Genomic DNA, 15,730 nt, shown 5'->3' with positions numbered 1-15,730 from the left:
GTTAACCAGGTTAATCCTGTGAATACAGCCAATGAGTTTGCTCGTATTGATCCATGACTAAGTAAGTTCTAAGTTTACATGACAAATAAATTAAAAACAAACCTCAGTCAAGGTAAAAAAAATAACATTTAGCCTGTTGCAACTGTACAGGTGCTAGATATAGAAGTGATTTCAGTTGTGTCTATACATTGTTGGAAGCCAAAGTAACTAATGAGAAGAGATGGGGGGGCTGACCCTCTTCTATTTTCTTTTTCTCAAGCCCTTGTGAGACATTTGTGACATTTTCTGCCCATTTTTCCTTTATAGGAAAAATGAGCAGAAAAATGTCTCACATGGAAGGGCTTGGCATTCCTCCACTCTAGTAGTAGCTTTGGATGGATGCCCACAATTTAAACCTCAGAAATTTCCTACCTAGAGGGTTTTACATATTGTGGGAGGTTCATCTTTGGAAGCTTTCAAGAACACATTGGACTGCCATCTGTCAGAAATGCTATAGGCTTGGGCAGGGGTTGGACTAGATGACCTACAAGGTCTCTTCCAACTCTGTTAATCTGTTAAATCCATTTAAACCTATCAAAACTTGGTTTGAAATATTACTCCCAGAACACTATCATTAAAGAGCTCAGGTGCCCTTTTCATACTACGTTTGCTTGGGCCTCAGGAGAAGGTTAAAATCCAGTTATTGCCCCTAAAACTCCACCATTCCTGGCGTGCTCAGAGGCACTCTTTCCCTGTCGTTTTACACCAGTTACTGCTGGAAAATGGTTGCTGCCAAATATTTTGGTTTCGCTCCACTCTTCTCTTTCACGGCACCCGATTGCTCCCACCATCTCCTTCCAGCGCCACCCTCCCTCCACCCATTCCGTTCCCATCCCTCCAGGCTCTGGTGTCGACAGGAGAAGAGCGAGCGAGAGACCGCGGGGGAGAGAAATGGAGGCGGGCTGCCAAGGGATGCTCGTCGCAGGGCTGGGACAAGGTGCTCCCCTCCCCTTGGCTTCGTCAGACCCAGAAGGAAGCGAATCTCGTGCCACCGAGCCGGACTGGAGGTGGTCGCCCCTCGCGAGTTGAAGCAGCTGGGGAGGCGGCGCGGCGCGGCCAAAGAGGAGGAGGCGACCCTGGGCGGGCCATCGCCGCCCCTCCTTTACCCACCACCGCCACTGCCGCCGACCTGACTGGGTTGCCATCGCTGCAGCGGGGGTCTGCCATCGCCGTCGCTTCTTCATCCTCCTTTCCTCGCTTTTTCTGGAGCTCGCGGATCCGGTCGCCGTCCAGCTGCTCCGGCAGCTGCCGGCGGCAGAGCGCACGATGCGGGCGGTCCTTGCCCTGCTTGCTCTGGTCGGTAGCCTGCTCCTCTTCCTGTGCTTGGCGCGGCTCCCGGCCGACGGCGCCGGGAGCACAAGGTAGGCAGAGGAGACCTGGAGCTTCCACGGGGGAGGCGTGGTTTAGGAAGGGGAACAGAGTTCGGGGGGGGGCATAGATGGTAAATTGGGGGAGCCGCTATCCCGGACCGGGTATACGTAGGTCCCGGTCCCGCAGGGACTACAAGTAGGATTAGCAGCTGGGTAAGAGCGTGCTGTGGTTCTTGCTGACCGTTCCTCCCGCTGGGCACTCTTAAGACAACTTTGGTCTCTCTTGCTTGCTTCCTTGCTTGCTTGCCAGTGGTTGGGACATGGAGGGCAGAGCTGCGACGGACTATACCCCCAGAGTGATGAGGTACCTCCGGTCCCCCGCGAATGTCCAGCTGGTCGCTGCGGTGGTCCCCAACAGGTAAAGATGGATGGCGAGGGGCTTGCGGTGTGGGAATACATATTTGCGTTATCTTGGACCAGAAAGGGGGCACTGCTAACATCAGCTGAAACTGTGGAGCATCTCAAAAGCTCTCAGCGGTTTGTCACTTTGGGTTGGGCAGTGATGTAAGGAATTATTCCACAGGAAGCTAAGGTGCCCCCTCCCCACTTCTAGATGGCTGATCCAATTATTCCTAAAGTTCAGTTGTCTATTAGTGCAAATAATATTGTAATGAAATAATAGTCTTTCATTATACTAACTGTTTGGCAAATGTGCCTGATGCTCTACTTACAACACTTTTAAAACTTTGTGTAAGTGTGTGAGCCTATATACTGAACATATATTTCAGATATCTTGAAGTTAAAACCCCAGAGTTTCAGTAAATGCTATCTTTACACAATAGCAGAAAACATACTAATTTGTAACAATGGGGAAATGATATGCATTGCTTTAGATTTGTCTTTGTTCCACATGTAAGCAAACAGAAAAATAATATTTCAGAAGGAGTTTCGAAAATTATTTATTTGACACCCATTTCTGCTTGTTACTACGTTCCATGAATTTTATCTTTTACTTTGTCTCCAATCCTTTCTTTGATGTGCTACTAGTGTGTGTGTGTGTGTGTGTGTGTGTGAGAGAGAGAGAGAGAGAGAGAGAGAGAGAGAGAATAGTAACATCTTTCCTGTGATTATTAATACCATCATCATTTAAAGTGATCTGGGATGATGTTTTTTTTCAAAAGAAAACAAAATTCATTTTTAAGCTCTTTGGCATCAGATTTACTAGTGTTCACCTATCATTTGTTGCACTTCCTATAAACCTCAAATTCACACAGAGAAGCAGTGAAATATATCATTACAAGTGCCTCTTCACACAATAAGCATGCAGCACAAAAAACTAAGTTGGAATTAAAATCAAATGCTGGTTTAATAAAGTTTGCAATTACTGTGCTTTAAAAAGTAATCACTGTTGTGTTTAGCCAAAGTAATGGCCAATGAGATGATTTACACAGACAGACAGAATGGGAAGTAGGGAGCAAGCTTCCTGTTTATTTTCTGTTCTTTGTGTGTGGGGGGGGGAGGGTGGAGGATACCTGTGGGTGGGGGCGGGGAAGTGCTCCTGTTATTTATCTCCAGAAAAAATTCTTTGAGTTGACAGGTTGATTGGTGCTTGTGGAAAACAATAAGTGCCAATGCTCTTTTTATTCCACCTGCATTTTGGAAATAAGGTTAATTATTTTAGGAAGCAGGTAAGTATGGGGTAAGGACTAGCAATGAGTACACCTCTGTTCAAGTCCATCCACACAGCTATGGATGGTCATCTGGTGACTTTAAGCTGCACACACTTCAGAAGCTTATTTTGATAAGAGGAGGAGGACAGAACACTATGCACCCTTGAGCTCTTTCATGAAAAGTAAGGTATCGATTAAATCAACCAATCAATATCATATTGCAAACCATTGGCCCTTGCCATTTATTTATTGGAACGCTTTGGACTGTTAAAAGATCCCTTTACGTCTCCTAGAAAGGCACCGCATCCTGAGAAGTTAATTTACCTCTTGAAAAATTCATGTTTTAGTTCAGGATATTAGATCTGGGTTACATACCTGCAGGGAGGTACAAGAAGGTGTATAAAAAAACTTAACTCTTTTTTTTCCATGTAGAAGTTTTCTGAATTTGCAGCTTGGATTTGACAGTTCGATGGCCCTTCCCATTTTAAATAGGCAGATTTCCATGGTAACCCTTTGGGAATGCAGCAGTTCACATCTGCTCCCAATGTTTCAAATGTGTCCCTGGCTGAAAAACTTGCTCCACCATTGTGTGATGCTCCTATATGAAATCAGTTGTCACAAAAGAAACATACTATTATTTTAAGATCATTAACTGTTTGCTGTACTGCGATGTTTTATATAAATGTAAAAGTTTAATACAAATATTTACTATAGCTACCAATCTGAGCCGATAAAAAGGGAGGTACTCCAAGAAGTCAGCAAAGAGATACAGAAAACTATATAATATCCTACTGCTATCCAGGAATCATCTGGATTTTTGTAGTCCCGATTGGGTAGCCCTACATTTAACACAGAGAGAGAGAGAGAGAGAGAGGGAGGGAGGGAGGGAGGGAGAGAGAGAGAGAGAGAGAGAGAGAGAGAGAGAGAGAGAGAGAGAGAGAGAGAGAATCTTTCCTGATAGATTTATAAATTTTAAACCATTGCTATGGATGGTTGCTGTGGATGGTTCAATAGAAATCCTCTTGTCTAAGAGGATGTGCTCCTTTCCTTGATTCTTGAGAATTTGTATTTGTATTGGATTTGTATTTATTGGATTTGTATGCCGCGCCCCTCTCCATAGACTCGGGGCGGCTAAGAACAGTGGTAAAAACAACATGTGACAATCCAATACTAAAACAGCTAAAAACCCTTATTTTAAAACCAATCATACATACAAACATACCATACATAAATTGCAGAAGCCTAGGGGGAAAGAATATCTCAGTTACCCCATGCCTGACGACAGAGGTGGGTTTTAAGAAGCTTACGAAAGGCAAGAAGGGTGGGGGCTATTCTAATCTCTGGGGGGAGTTGGTTCCAGAGGGCCGGGGCCGCCACAGAGAAGGCTCCTCCCCTGGGTCCCGCCAAATGACATTGTTTAGTTGACGGGACCCAGAGAAGGCCCACTCTGTGGGACCTAACTGGTTGCTGGGATTCGTGTGGTCCCGGAGATAATCTGGCCCGGTGCCATGAAGATAAGATGTAGAGAGGGGGAAAATAGGGTTAGGTTAATGACATTTAAGTTGCAAAAATTCTAACAGCAAACATCTTAATGCCAGCAAAGATGTATAGATAGAGATACATATATTGCAGTGCAGATGTGGTAGCCCTACATCCTGTAGAACAATCAGTTGGCAGGAAGAAATGTCATCCAGATTAGGCATGGACAAATATTTTTGGCTAAATGCTGTACAATATGCTGCAGAGGACTGCAAGGTACATCTCCAGTGATCCACTAACATCAAAAAGAAAGGAGAGAATTTTGAGCTTGGAGAAAGTTAGAACATTAACATACAAAGCAACAACCAACCCCCAAACCCCCAAATATACCAGCCCAACATGGCCTCCTCCCATCGATAATTGACTTAGCTTAGTTTAGATTTCTTAAAAGTTGGTAGTCAGTTCTGAAGTTGGACTCAGGCTGCCAAATGAGGAGCTAGGAGTGCGTGTGTTTGTATTCCATAGACTGAACATACCAATTGATCCAGCAATCAACTGCATCCGATTCAGGACATACCTGAGAAGAAATGATAGAGCTATAACAAGAATAAATAGAATTTTTGTAAGCAGTTTGTATGGACCCAAATTTAGTCATGCTTAGAGAAAGTCTGCTGAAAATACTGAAATGAGACACGTTACTTATTGCTAACTTAAATCAATTTAAGATATGGATTTCAATGTGCTTACTAAGTACAGCAATGGTTAGAATAGATCTTTCCATTAGTATTCTGAGAAATTACAAGGACAAATGGAAGCTTCAAATGCTATTCACATCAGTTAATATTTATATTATTTCAAGTTTCCATTAATGAAGGTTTGCATAAAAAGGGAAAAAAAGCCTTTTAAAAAGTAAGTAGGAAGTAGGGAATTCTTATGTGGTAATAAATGAAAATGTCTTTAATTTTTCTTCAGTTGCTTAGTGAATGAAATGATTAAGTTAAAACACTGAATTAAACCCACACAAAATAATTTATATTCTGGTTTAGGACAATAAGGTAAAACAAGTATATTTCACTTTGCTAAAACTATGTATATGAGAAAACAGATTTTTATTCATATCTCTGTGTTTGCCTGTTACTTTTTTTTCCTGCCAAAGTATTTTATGGGCCAGAGCAGTGATATTTTTATAATCTGTCTGACTGTCTCTGTTTCAGTTTGGAATGCAGTGATTAGGGTTCACACCATGGCTGAAGAGTGCTAATTACTTTATAAATTTCACTATCACCTCTTAACTGTTGTTTTCTAATCCTTTTGCTTGACTTTTAACTCAGTGGTCACAATATTAGGAAATAGAATAATAGAATAACAGAACTGTAAGAGATTTTGGTGCCCCTATTTTATTCAGGACAAATGGCTGTCCAATCTCTTCTTAAAAATCTCCAGTGATGGACCAATTCCAGGAGGCAAAATGTTCTACTGATTAATTGTTCTCACTGTCAGGAAATTTCTCCTTAATTATGGCTTGGATCTCTCTTTAATAATCTTCTATCTGTCACTTCTTGTCCTGCCCTAAGGAAAACACTTTTCCCAAGACACAACAGCTGCCTTCTTTATCAACTTGTATTAAGTCAAAGCTGACTTTTAGACCACAACCACAGCCAAACATTCCTTAGTGTGATTATTCAAACATTTTTCAATGTCAGTTTTTTTTTAATGTGCATGTTGTAGTCTTATCCAAGTGATAGTGAGAGAGAGTATTAGCTGAAGGAAGGTGGAAAGGAAGCTGTTTTCACAGATGAAACAGATTCCATCAATATATTGAGCTATATTCAACTAAAATTCATGGGTAATTATTGTAAAAGGTTGAGAGCAATTCAGTTCTCCTTATTTCTCAAAGCTTAAAGGTATTCCTACTTCCAAGAGCTTTATGAAAGTAATTCAACTCTCTTTATTTCTCAAAAGCTTAAAGATATTCCTACTTCCAAGAATTTTGTGAATTACTTTACTTTGTTTGTTCCATCTTGGTAGCTCCCCTACATAATTCAATATTGACGTGCAAATCCTGGTTGGAAGTGAAAAGATGTCACTTTGACAAATTTTGAGCAAAACACTTCAAGCTGCTTCATAGGATAATGTGTCCTTTCCTTGCTTTCAACTGTAAAATAAAATGGACACATGATTTTGCTTCTCCTACACTGCTTCCTCTCTTTATGCCCTCCTGTGGTTGAAGCAGACCCCACAGAGGTTAGAAAAGCCATAAGGCAGTGGTCCCCAAACTACGGCCCGCGGGCCACATGCGGCCCACTGAGGCCATTTATCCGGCCCGCCAGTGAGTGACAAGAGCACAGGGAAAAGAGAGAGAGAAAGAAAGAAAAGGGAAAGAGAGGGAAGGAAGAAGTGGAGAGGAATGAGGGAGGGAAGGAAGGAAAGAAAGAAGGAGAAATGAAGGGAACAAGGAAGGAAGGAAGAATGAAATGGAGGGACAGAGGAAGGAAGGACTGTTTTGGGGGGGGGGTGTAATTTTTTTAAATTTTTCTCTCAACATACATTCAAACAACACAGTGTACCATCTAATTTTCCATGAATAAAATGTGGTATTTTGTTAGTAACTAATATCAATCATCCAAAAAGTTGCAAAAGGGTTTTTTTCTAATTTTGTCATCCAGTTACATTCATTTTCTTTTAATTAAATTCCCTCCTTAATGTTCCTTCAAAAAGTGCAACACCAATTATATTTATAACTTATTAACCATTATGCCAAAGTGCTTCCTTCTTTCTTTGTACATTTTTCATAAGCCAAGAAAACCTTGTATAGCCAATCAGATGTTAACAAAAGAAAATTAAAAACAAAACATAAACATATATGAATTTCAGATCTTCTCCCCCCTCTAAATAGTACGTTCCCATTTTGTTTTTTACTTTAAAACAAGGTATGTGCAGTGTGCATAGGGATTTGTTCATAGTTTTTTTTAATAGTCCGGCCCTCCAACAGTCCGAGGGACAGTGAACTGGCCCCCTGTGTAAAAAGTTTGGGGACCGCTGCCTTAAGGGTTCTGTGGAGCTGCACCTGTAAGCATCTCAGCCATTTGATGGAAGCTTCTATGTTACACAGAGAGCAATTACGGAACGGTTGACGAAGATGGACAGACTATATGGGCTGCATTTCACCTTCACCTCAAAGAACATAATATACCAGGGGTATGAAGCCTTTTGTCAGACTGTATTTAAGTTGCCTGCTAGAGGCCCAGTGTTTGCAGGCATTTCTCCCTACTACATTGCAACCCTCTTGCTGAGGCAACAAATATCATAGTGTTCTGTCAGGCTCTCTGGTAGAATCCTTCCAAAAATTCACAGGTACAAATTTCAGACACACACATACGTTTGAAAATTCAAAACAATGTTCTTTATAATGAAAATTCACTTAAACTAAGCCCTCTTTTGTTTTAGCAAAGAGCACTCGTCTCCAAACAAACTGGTAATTTATACAAGTGCCTTATCCATCCTGTGATACTTAGCTTGCAGCTGTGAGGCAATTCAAAGTCCTTCTTTCACACTTTGCTCTGGTTTAGTTTCAAAGCAGGGAAAAATCAGCACACAAAAAGTCAGTCAGTAAATCAGCCATGAAACACAGCGATCAGATAATCCTCCACAATGGCCAAACCCACAGGCTGCTATTTATAGCAGCCTCACTAATTACCACAGCCCCACCCAACCACAGGTGGCCACATTTTCTTTGATAATAATCTCTCAGTTGTTGTTGCCTATCCATCGCTCTCCGCATGCGTGGCTGTATCATTAACTCTTGTTCTGAATCCAAGGAGGAGCTAGATAATTGATCTCCTTCTGAGCTGTCTGCCACACTCTCCTCCTTCCTGTCACTCATGTCTTCTTGGTCAGAGGAGCCTTCATCATCAGATTCCACCGGGGGGGGGGGCAAAACAGGCCTGCAGCATGTGGATGTCTCCTCCACATCCACAGTCCTTGGGGCAGGAGCTGGGCCAGAACTAACCACAACACCTAGGGAGTTTTTTTAAGCTTAGCAATTTTAAGTTTCATGAGCTTCATCTCTCAAAGTTCCCAAGCCAGCATATGTGAGCTCATTTGATAATATGGTTGCTGTGTAGAATAACTAAACTGTCATTTATTTGGGTTTTTTATAGGAGCAGAATGAATAAATGGAGAGATTGGGAGACAGAGGGAGGGAGAGAGGAGAGAGAGAATGAAAATGAGAATATTTGGTGAAAGAAAAAAATATTTAAAATAAAAACTTGAACCCTAGGTCACTGTGCCTCATATAATTAGCTGGATACTCAAATTTTTTCAGGATAGAAGAATCAGCTGACATAAAGATTAGAGCAAAACAGAGTGATTAAGTACAGTGGTACCTCTACTTAAGAACTTAATTCGTTCTGTGACCAGGTTCTTAAATAGAGGTACTACTGTACTTAATCACTCTGTTTTGTAAGTTTGTAAGAAGAAGCAATTTTTCCCACAGAAATCAACGTAAAAGCAAATAACGTGTGCAAACCCTTTAGGAAAGAAATAAAAGCTCGGAATTGGGGTTGGGGGAGGGGGAGGAAGAAGAAGAGGAGGACAGTCGCTGCTGAAGGAAGAAGGTGAGGTGAGGGGAATAAAAAAATCCAAAAGTAAGTAAATAAATAAATATTGATTTTCGGTAAATTAATTTGCCCTAATAACTGTTCCATTTATTAGCACAAATTAATGGTTAAGGTGGTGGTAGATGAAGTTGCTTTATTTTACTAAAGTTTTCTGCTTTTCATTATTCCTCTAAATACTTAACTTGAATTATCTGTTTTTAATGGCAGCATCAAGCTTTTGCAATTCTAGTACAACTTCACTCCAGGGTAGCTGTAAGAAGAAAACATTGATTTATAAGCAATTACATTCTGACACATTAATTCTGAATGTTTATGCAGTGCAGTTTGTACTATTTAATACAGCTAACTTTTACTTTATATGATCATCTGTCCATAGAACTGTTCTGCAGACAACTGTCCAGCCAGAGTAAGCTGCCCAGTGGTAAAGCATTCAGAATTAATGTATCAAAATGTAATTGTTTATAAATCAATGCTTCCTTTTTATAGCTACCCTGGAGTGAAGTTGCACTAGGATTGCAAAAAGTTGATGCTGCCATTAAAAACAGATAAGATCCTGTTATTTTTTTTTAAAAAAATAGCATTTTGAGAATATTAAAAAACATTTTATATTTATTGTAAAATATGTCAATCCAATTTTGAATTGTATTTGTGTTGAAGTTGGGAAGTAAGACTGAAATGCATTTCCATTGAAGTAGGAATTCTATTTTCTTCAATATCTTTCTGATTTATATTAGCATCAACACAATGCACGACATAATTCAATGAAAATCCAGTTTAAAAAAATAATTTCTACATTCTTCTTCAGACTGAAATAGATCTCATTGATATTTCTTGTTATTTTGACGTATTGTTTATCTTTTCAACAATTCATTGTGCTGTTGCAAAGTGTTTGCACTTCTTTTCAATAGATTTTCCTTTTTATATAAACAGTGCAATTCCTAATACAGCCAGGGTGCAGAAATCTGAGCAAGCCTCAAATTGCAAGGATATATGGAGTAACAATTGGTCATCATCGATCAAGAAGAAAAGGTAAAGTGTCTGCATTCGGTTATAAATGTACTTGACTGCCAAGCAGCAATTTTACAATCCTGAACAACTAAATGTATATATAGCAATTTTAGGTGTGAGAAATCTATTGGCATCTCCTTATAGGAACTTGGCCAAGATCTTTTAATAGTTGAATTAGTCAACATCTGTTTTAACCTAAATATGATTACACTAAGAAATTATTATAGCATCATACCTTACTGTCATGGCACTTAGAATGACATATCTCCACATGGCCCCAACTTCATTGCCAGAAAATTAGTTTTAATTGCCTGGTTTTTTCTCCAGCCCCTGGGGTAAGAAATTGTTTTTGGTGCCTTTTTGTTTGTTTGCTTTTTTCATTTTTATCTAGCCTTGCTTATAATTGGGTGTTTTGCATTAGCTGTTTTGTTGTATCTATCCTGAATTGGTTGATTTAGGTAGCTCTATGCAGTATATAAAATCACTTGAATTCTATCTGGAATACAGTGTTCCCTCGATTTTCGCGAGGATGCGTTCCGAGACTGCCCGCGAAAGTCGAATTTCCGCGAAGTAAAGATGCGGAAGTAAATACACCATTTTTGGATATGAACAGTATCACAAGCCTTCCCTTAATACTTTAAACCCCTAAATTACCATTTCCCATTACCTTAACAACCATTTACTCACCATTATTACTGGTACTCACAATTGAATAAGACACTTAGTGATACTGATATTTATAAACATAATTATTTATTAACAGTAATTATTATTTTTGCGATAAAAATGCTGATTGGCCAAGATTTCGGCCAATCAGCAATGGCAGACGAAAGTTTGGTGATGACGTATGATGTCATCGGGCGGGAAAACCCGTGGTATAGAAAAAAAACCCATGAAGTATTTTTTAATTAATATTTTTTTGAAAATCCGTGGTATATAGGCTATTCGCGAAGTTCGAACCCGCGAAAATGTCCACTGATGAGTTATTTATTTAGATACAAGGATGGACGTTAGATTACAGATAATATGCTTTGTACAAAAATACTGTCTATTGGCCAAACAAGGATAGAGTCCAGATTGGTATGGAAACTGCCATAATTACACTCTGTGGAAAGCATGAGGGCTCAGATTATTACTTATGTTGGACTATCAAATCATATGCTTTAAATTGCCCACAGTGACAACAATTGAGATTATTCTGATGCATTGTGGGTACTAACACAATGGCCTGATACCATTGCTTATCTACATCAGTAGAAAACATAAAAGCTGTACTAGAGGATATTACATCCAAGACACTAAATCCACTAAATCCATTAAAAGATGTTGATAGGAATGTATATATGATGTAGATTCATCTGTAAATATGATTATGTACTCTTTTTTTTTAAAGGAAAAATTTAATAAATATATATATTTTTTAAAAAGATGGATTTAGGACTAACCAGTCCAGGAGTACTAGAGGATATTACATCCAAGACACTAAATCCACTAAATCCATTAAAAGATGGATTTAGGACTAACCAGTCCAGGAGTTTGAATCTACCAGCTAGTTGAAAAAGTCTAGTTGATAAGATTATCGCTTCACATGCCTGAGGCTGTGATGTTTTGAGATAACCTTGCTCCATGTGATCCCCTCCAAATATGTTATTTTTCTGCATCCAGGAGATCAAGATTTGGAGATGCTGCTTGACATTCTGAGAGCTGAAGTTCAGTATATTCCCAAATTACAGATGGCTACTCTGAAGTCTAAACACTTAGCTGGTAGTTTACCAGCTCTCTGCCTTAACAGTCTATATATTTCTAATACTATGGGATTTTAACTTACAGTTGAGGAAAATGGATAATAGAACTTCATCTGTTTATGTAGTTTTAGAAGATCTGTTTATGGTGTAATTTCATAAAAATACCCAGTTGTGTTAATGCAGTGATGCATGACATCAAACAAGCTATCAGCTAATAGCCTTTTTTTTGTTGCTATGGTTGAGTTTTCTTCCTTACATACTTGATTTTTATATTACTGGTTTAAACAAGCTCAAATTTCCATGGCTTTATTTTTTATATTTTACAAAATATTTCATTTTATATTTATCTGACTAGGTGTCAGTTAATCTTTCTTTCTGTCTGTCTGTCTGTCTGTCTGTCTGTTTCTATCTATCTATCTATCTATCTATCTATCTATCTATCTATCTATCTATCTATCTATCTATCTATCTATCTATCTATCTCCTAATCCTTTTTTTTCTATAAACAACTCTAGATAGACATATCAAACCCCCTTCCCATTCCTCTTTTCACTGCCACAACTCCCTTTCCTTATGAAGTGAATTGGGCTGAGAGAAGGATGTCTGACTCAGTTGGCTTTCATGCCAAATGTGGATCTCAATTTCACGTTTTCTAGGTCAGCACTTTAACTATGACGCCAAACTGATGTTTGTATGATGCCTTTTAGTGATGTTGTTATTGCTTTTGTTAGGTGACAAAACATCAAGAGAAACATACTTCCATTCAAACTTTTGGGGTATTTTGATTAACAAATACTGTTTCAATATCAACATTGCTTGGAATGGAATAGAATAGAATAGAATAGAATAGAATAGAATTTTTTTGGCCAAGTGTGATTAGACACACAATTAATTTGTTTTGGTGCATATGTTCTCAGTGTATATAAAAGAGAAGATAAGTTTGTCAAAAATCATAAGGTACAACATTTAATGATACCGGATACAAATAAGCAATCAAATCATATTAGGAAACAATAAATATAAATCATAAGGATACAAGCAACAAAGTTACATCATATAGTCATTAATTGGAGGAGGTGGGTGATGGGAACGATGAAAATATTAATTGTAGTGAAGATTAAGTAAATAGTTTGACAGTGTTGAGGGAATTATTTGTTTAGCAGAGTGATGATATTCAGGAGAAAACTGTCTAGTTGTTCTGATGTGCAGTGCTCTATAGCATAGGTCACCAACTGTTGGTCCGCCGACCACTGATGATCCACAAAAACATTTTGGTGGTCCATGAAGAAACTGGTCTATAGTCATTCAGTTCCTTGATGGTGTGCTTCTTTGGCACTGGAATGATAGTAGAGTATTAGCAGCAAGGAGAAACATAGCACATCTCTAGCGATTTATTGAAGATTCAGGTGAAGATGGGGGCCAATTGGTCAGCACAGACTTTTAAGCAGACTTGTCTGGGCCTGGAGCTTTTCCTGGCTTTTGTCTGTGCACTTCCTTTTCTGTGGTCACTGGGGTTTTGAACCCAATGATATGGAGTCAGTTGTAGGAGGCTTGGCTGTTGTTGATGTATCTAATATTATGGAGGGGTTGTGGAGATAGATAGCTATAGTTTCCTTTCAAACCTGCATTAAAACCCATTCAGGTCAACTGCCAGTTGTTGATTTCCTTCAGCCTGGGAAAGAGGTTTGTTGTAACCAGTGATATTTTTAAGAGTTTTCCACATTTGGTAGAAATTTCCACATTTGGTGAAGAATTTCCAGGTCAAGACATTCATAAACAATATTTCAAAGATTTTTTCATGACAAATAACCCAACACAGTTGATTATCACATTCACCCATCTATGCAGTTACGGGGACTGGACCTCCAGGCCAGAAGAAATCAGAACAACTGACTCAGCAGGGTCAGGCTTTGAGGCACACAAGTCAGGTTGAGTCAATAGCAGTCCGTCAAGCTGTTAGTTGCCATAACCCCTGGCAGCCATTACAGAAGTTTTTAAATCACTGCAAAATAGAAGGTTTTGGAGGCCTACTTACATAGAAAAGCAGACAAACCTTTAACTATTTCTTATTCAAAGATTAAGAGCTTGAATTAATTTACATCTTTTGGTTTTATGTACTGTAGCATGCTGATAATTCTAATGCAGCTTCAGAAAACTTTGACTTATATCAAGATTTCTTAGAGTTATAGATATTTTACAATAAAACATTCAAAGCAACACAGTAAATATCAGTAACTGCTTCACTGAACATTAGAATTTGATATCTTCTTTCTCACATGCTACTATCTAAAGCAGTGATTATCAACTAAGAATTTCCTTCAGACAATATCACTAGGGTTGAAAGCAAGATGTATAGGTGAGAAAACTTCAGTTTAATATAATTTTGAGACTTCAAATCAAAGAACACATAGAGAAAGTTTAACAGAAAGTGTCAAAGAACTAAAATAGGACAAGATTTATTAGTTATTAATTCCTAATTAGCAACTTCACAATGAAAGACTAGTTGCTTATTCCTCAGGCACCATAGTATCTTTCAGAATTATTTCCAAGGATTACTTCAATACCGTATATACAGTGTTCCCTCGATTTCCGCGGAGGACGCGTTCCGAGACCGCCCGCGAAAGTCGAATTTCTGCGAAGTAGAGATGTGGAAGTAAATACACCATTTTTGGCTATGGACAGTATCACAAGCCATCCCTTAACACTTTAAACTCCTAAATTACCATTTCCCATTTCCTTAGCAACCATTTACTCACCATTATTACTGGTACTCACCATTGAATAAGACACTTAGTGATCCTGATATTTATAAACATAATTATTTATTAACAATAATTATTTTTTTTGTTATTTATTTGCAAAAATTATTAGTTTGGCGATGACATATGACGTCGTTGGGTGGGAAAAACCATGGTATAGGAAAAAAACCCACGAAGTATTTTTTAATTAATATTTTTTTAAAAACCGTGGTATAGGCTATTCGCGAAGTTCGAACCCGCGAAAATCGAGGGAACACTGTACTGTGAAAACAGTCAATGTAGAGTATAGGATTTATCGTCTGTCACTGATACAGTTGATTTAATATTTTGGTGGAGATTGTTTATATGACACTTCGCCAGATTGGTATTTGCATGATTTTTAAGCAAATTGGAGCTTTCCAGAAGTTTTTGGGTATAGCTGTTTAACTTCCTTGTAACTGACTATTTTAAGATGGGATTGACATACAAAGGACATGCTCAAGTATTAAGAATATTATAAGGCTTATTATAAGTAACTTTTTGCCATAATGTACTACAGTCTATTCTGATTCCAAAAATCTTTCTTTATCACTTATAACCTCATCAGAAGTAGTAGAAATCTATTTTATCTCTTAGTTATCCATTGTAACACTTCAAAATTAAACCATTTATATTCCATGTGCTTTTGTAATATCTAGAAATGATTAAGGGGATTCCATTCAATACCTGTGTAAGCATAAAGAATTAAGAGTTTCTGAACCGTAATATTTATCTGGATGCATTTACAAGTGTATACTTTATGGATATCCTAATTCTTATCTTTGCTTTATCAATGAAATAGTGGAACATAATCATTAAAGAAAGGATGCAAAAGAAGGGACAGAATGAAATGTGAATGGCAAAGGTTAAGATAATTGTTACTTATTTTAAGTAATTAAATAATTATTAAATTGTCTTGTTTACTGAATTGTCCCACTGCAAGTTGGCCATAGTGAATTTTCCTACAGGAAGTTGGTTGTGGTGAGTTGGCTGCAGTGAATTGGCTGTGGTAAATTTTCCGATTCCCCATCTCAGCATGGCAGTGTGTTTATATACTTCAATTTTGGATCAATACCTAAATGC

The 15,730-nt window shown here is 38.4% G+C and overlaps 1 protein-coding gene across 1 annotated transcript in view; it reads left to right on the top strand.

Moving 5' to 3' along the window:
- The first annotated feature begins 1,305 nt into the window (after positions 1 to 1,305).
- The window catches only part of ST8SIA6 (ST8 alpha-N-acetyl-neuraminide alpha-2,8-sialyltransferase 6), a 45,921-nt gene continuing 31,496 nt past the window's right edge, over positions 1,306 to 15,730 (top strand). The window contains exons 1-3 of the mRNA XM_070766871.1: positions 1,306 to 1,400; positions 1,660 to 1,767; positions 10,048 to 10,146. Coding sequence (XP_070622972.1) covers positions 1,306 to 1,400; positions 1,660 to 1,767; positions 10,048 to 10,146 — 302 coding nt within the window. The remainder of the gene's footprint in view (positions 1,401 to 1,659; positions 1,768 to 10,047; positions 10,147 to 15,730) is intronic.

Source organism: Erythrolamprus reginae, chromosome Z, assembly GCF_031021105.1.
Source record: "Erythrolamprus reginae isolate rEryReg1 chromosome Z, rEryReg1.hap1, whole genome shotgun sequence".
Taxonomy (NCBI): Eukaryota; Metazoa; Chordata; class Lepidosauria; order Squamata; family Dipsadidae; genus Erythrolamprus; species Erythrolamprus reginae.
Note: the sequence above shows the minus strand (reverse complement) of the source record. Positions and strands in the feature narration are given on the sequence as shown.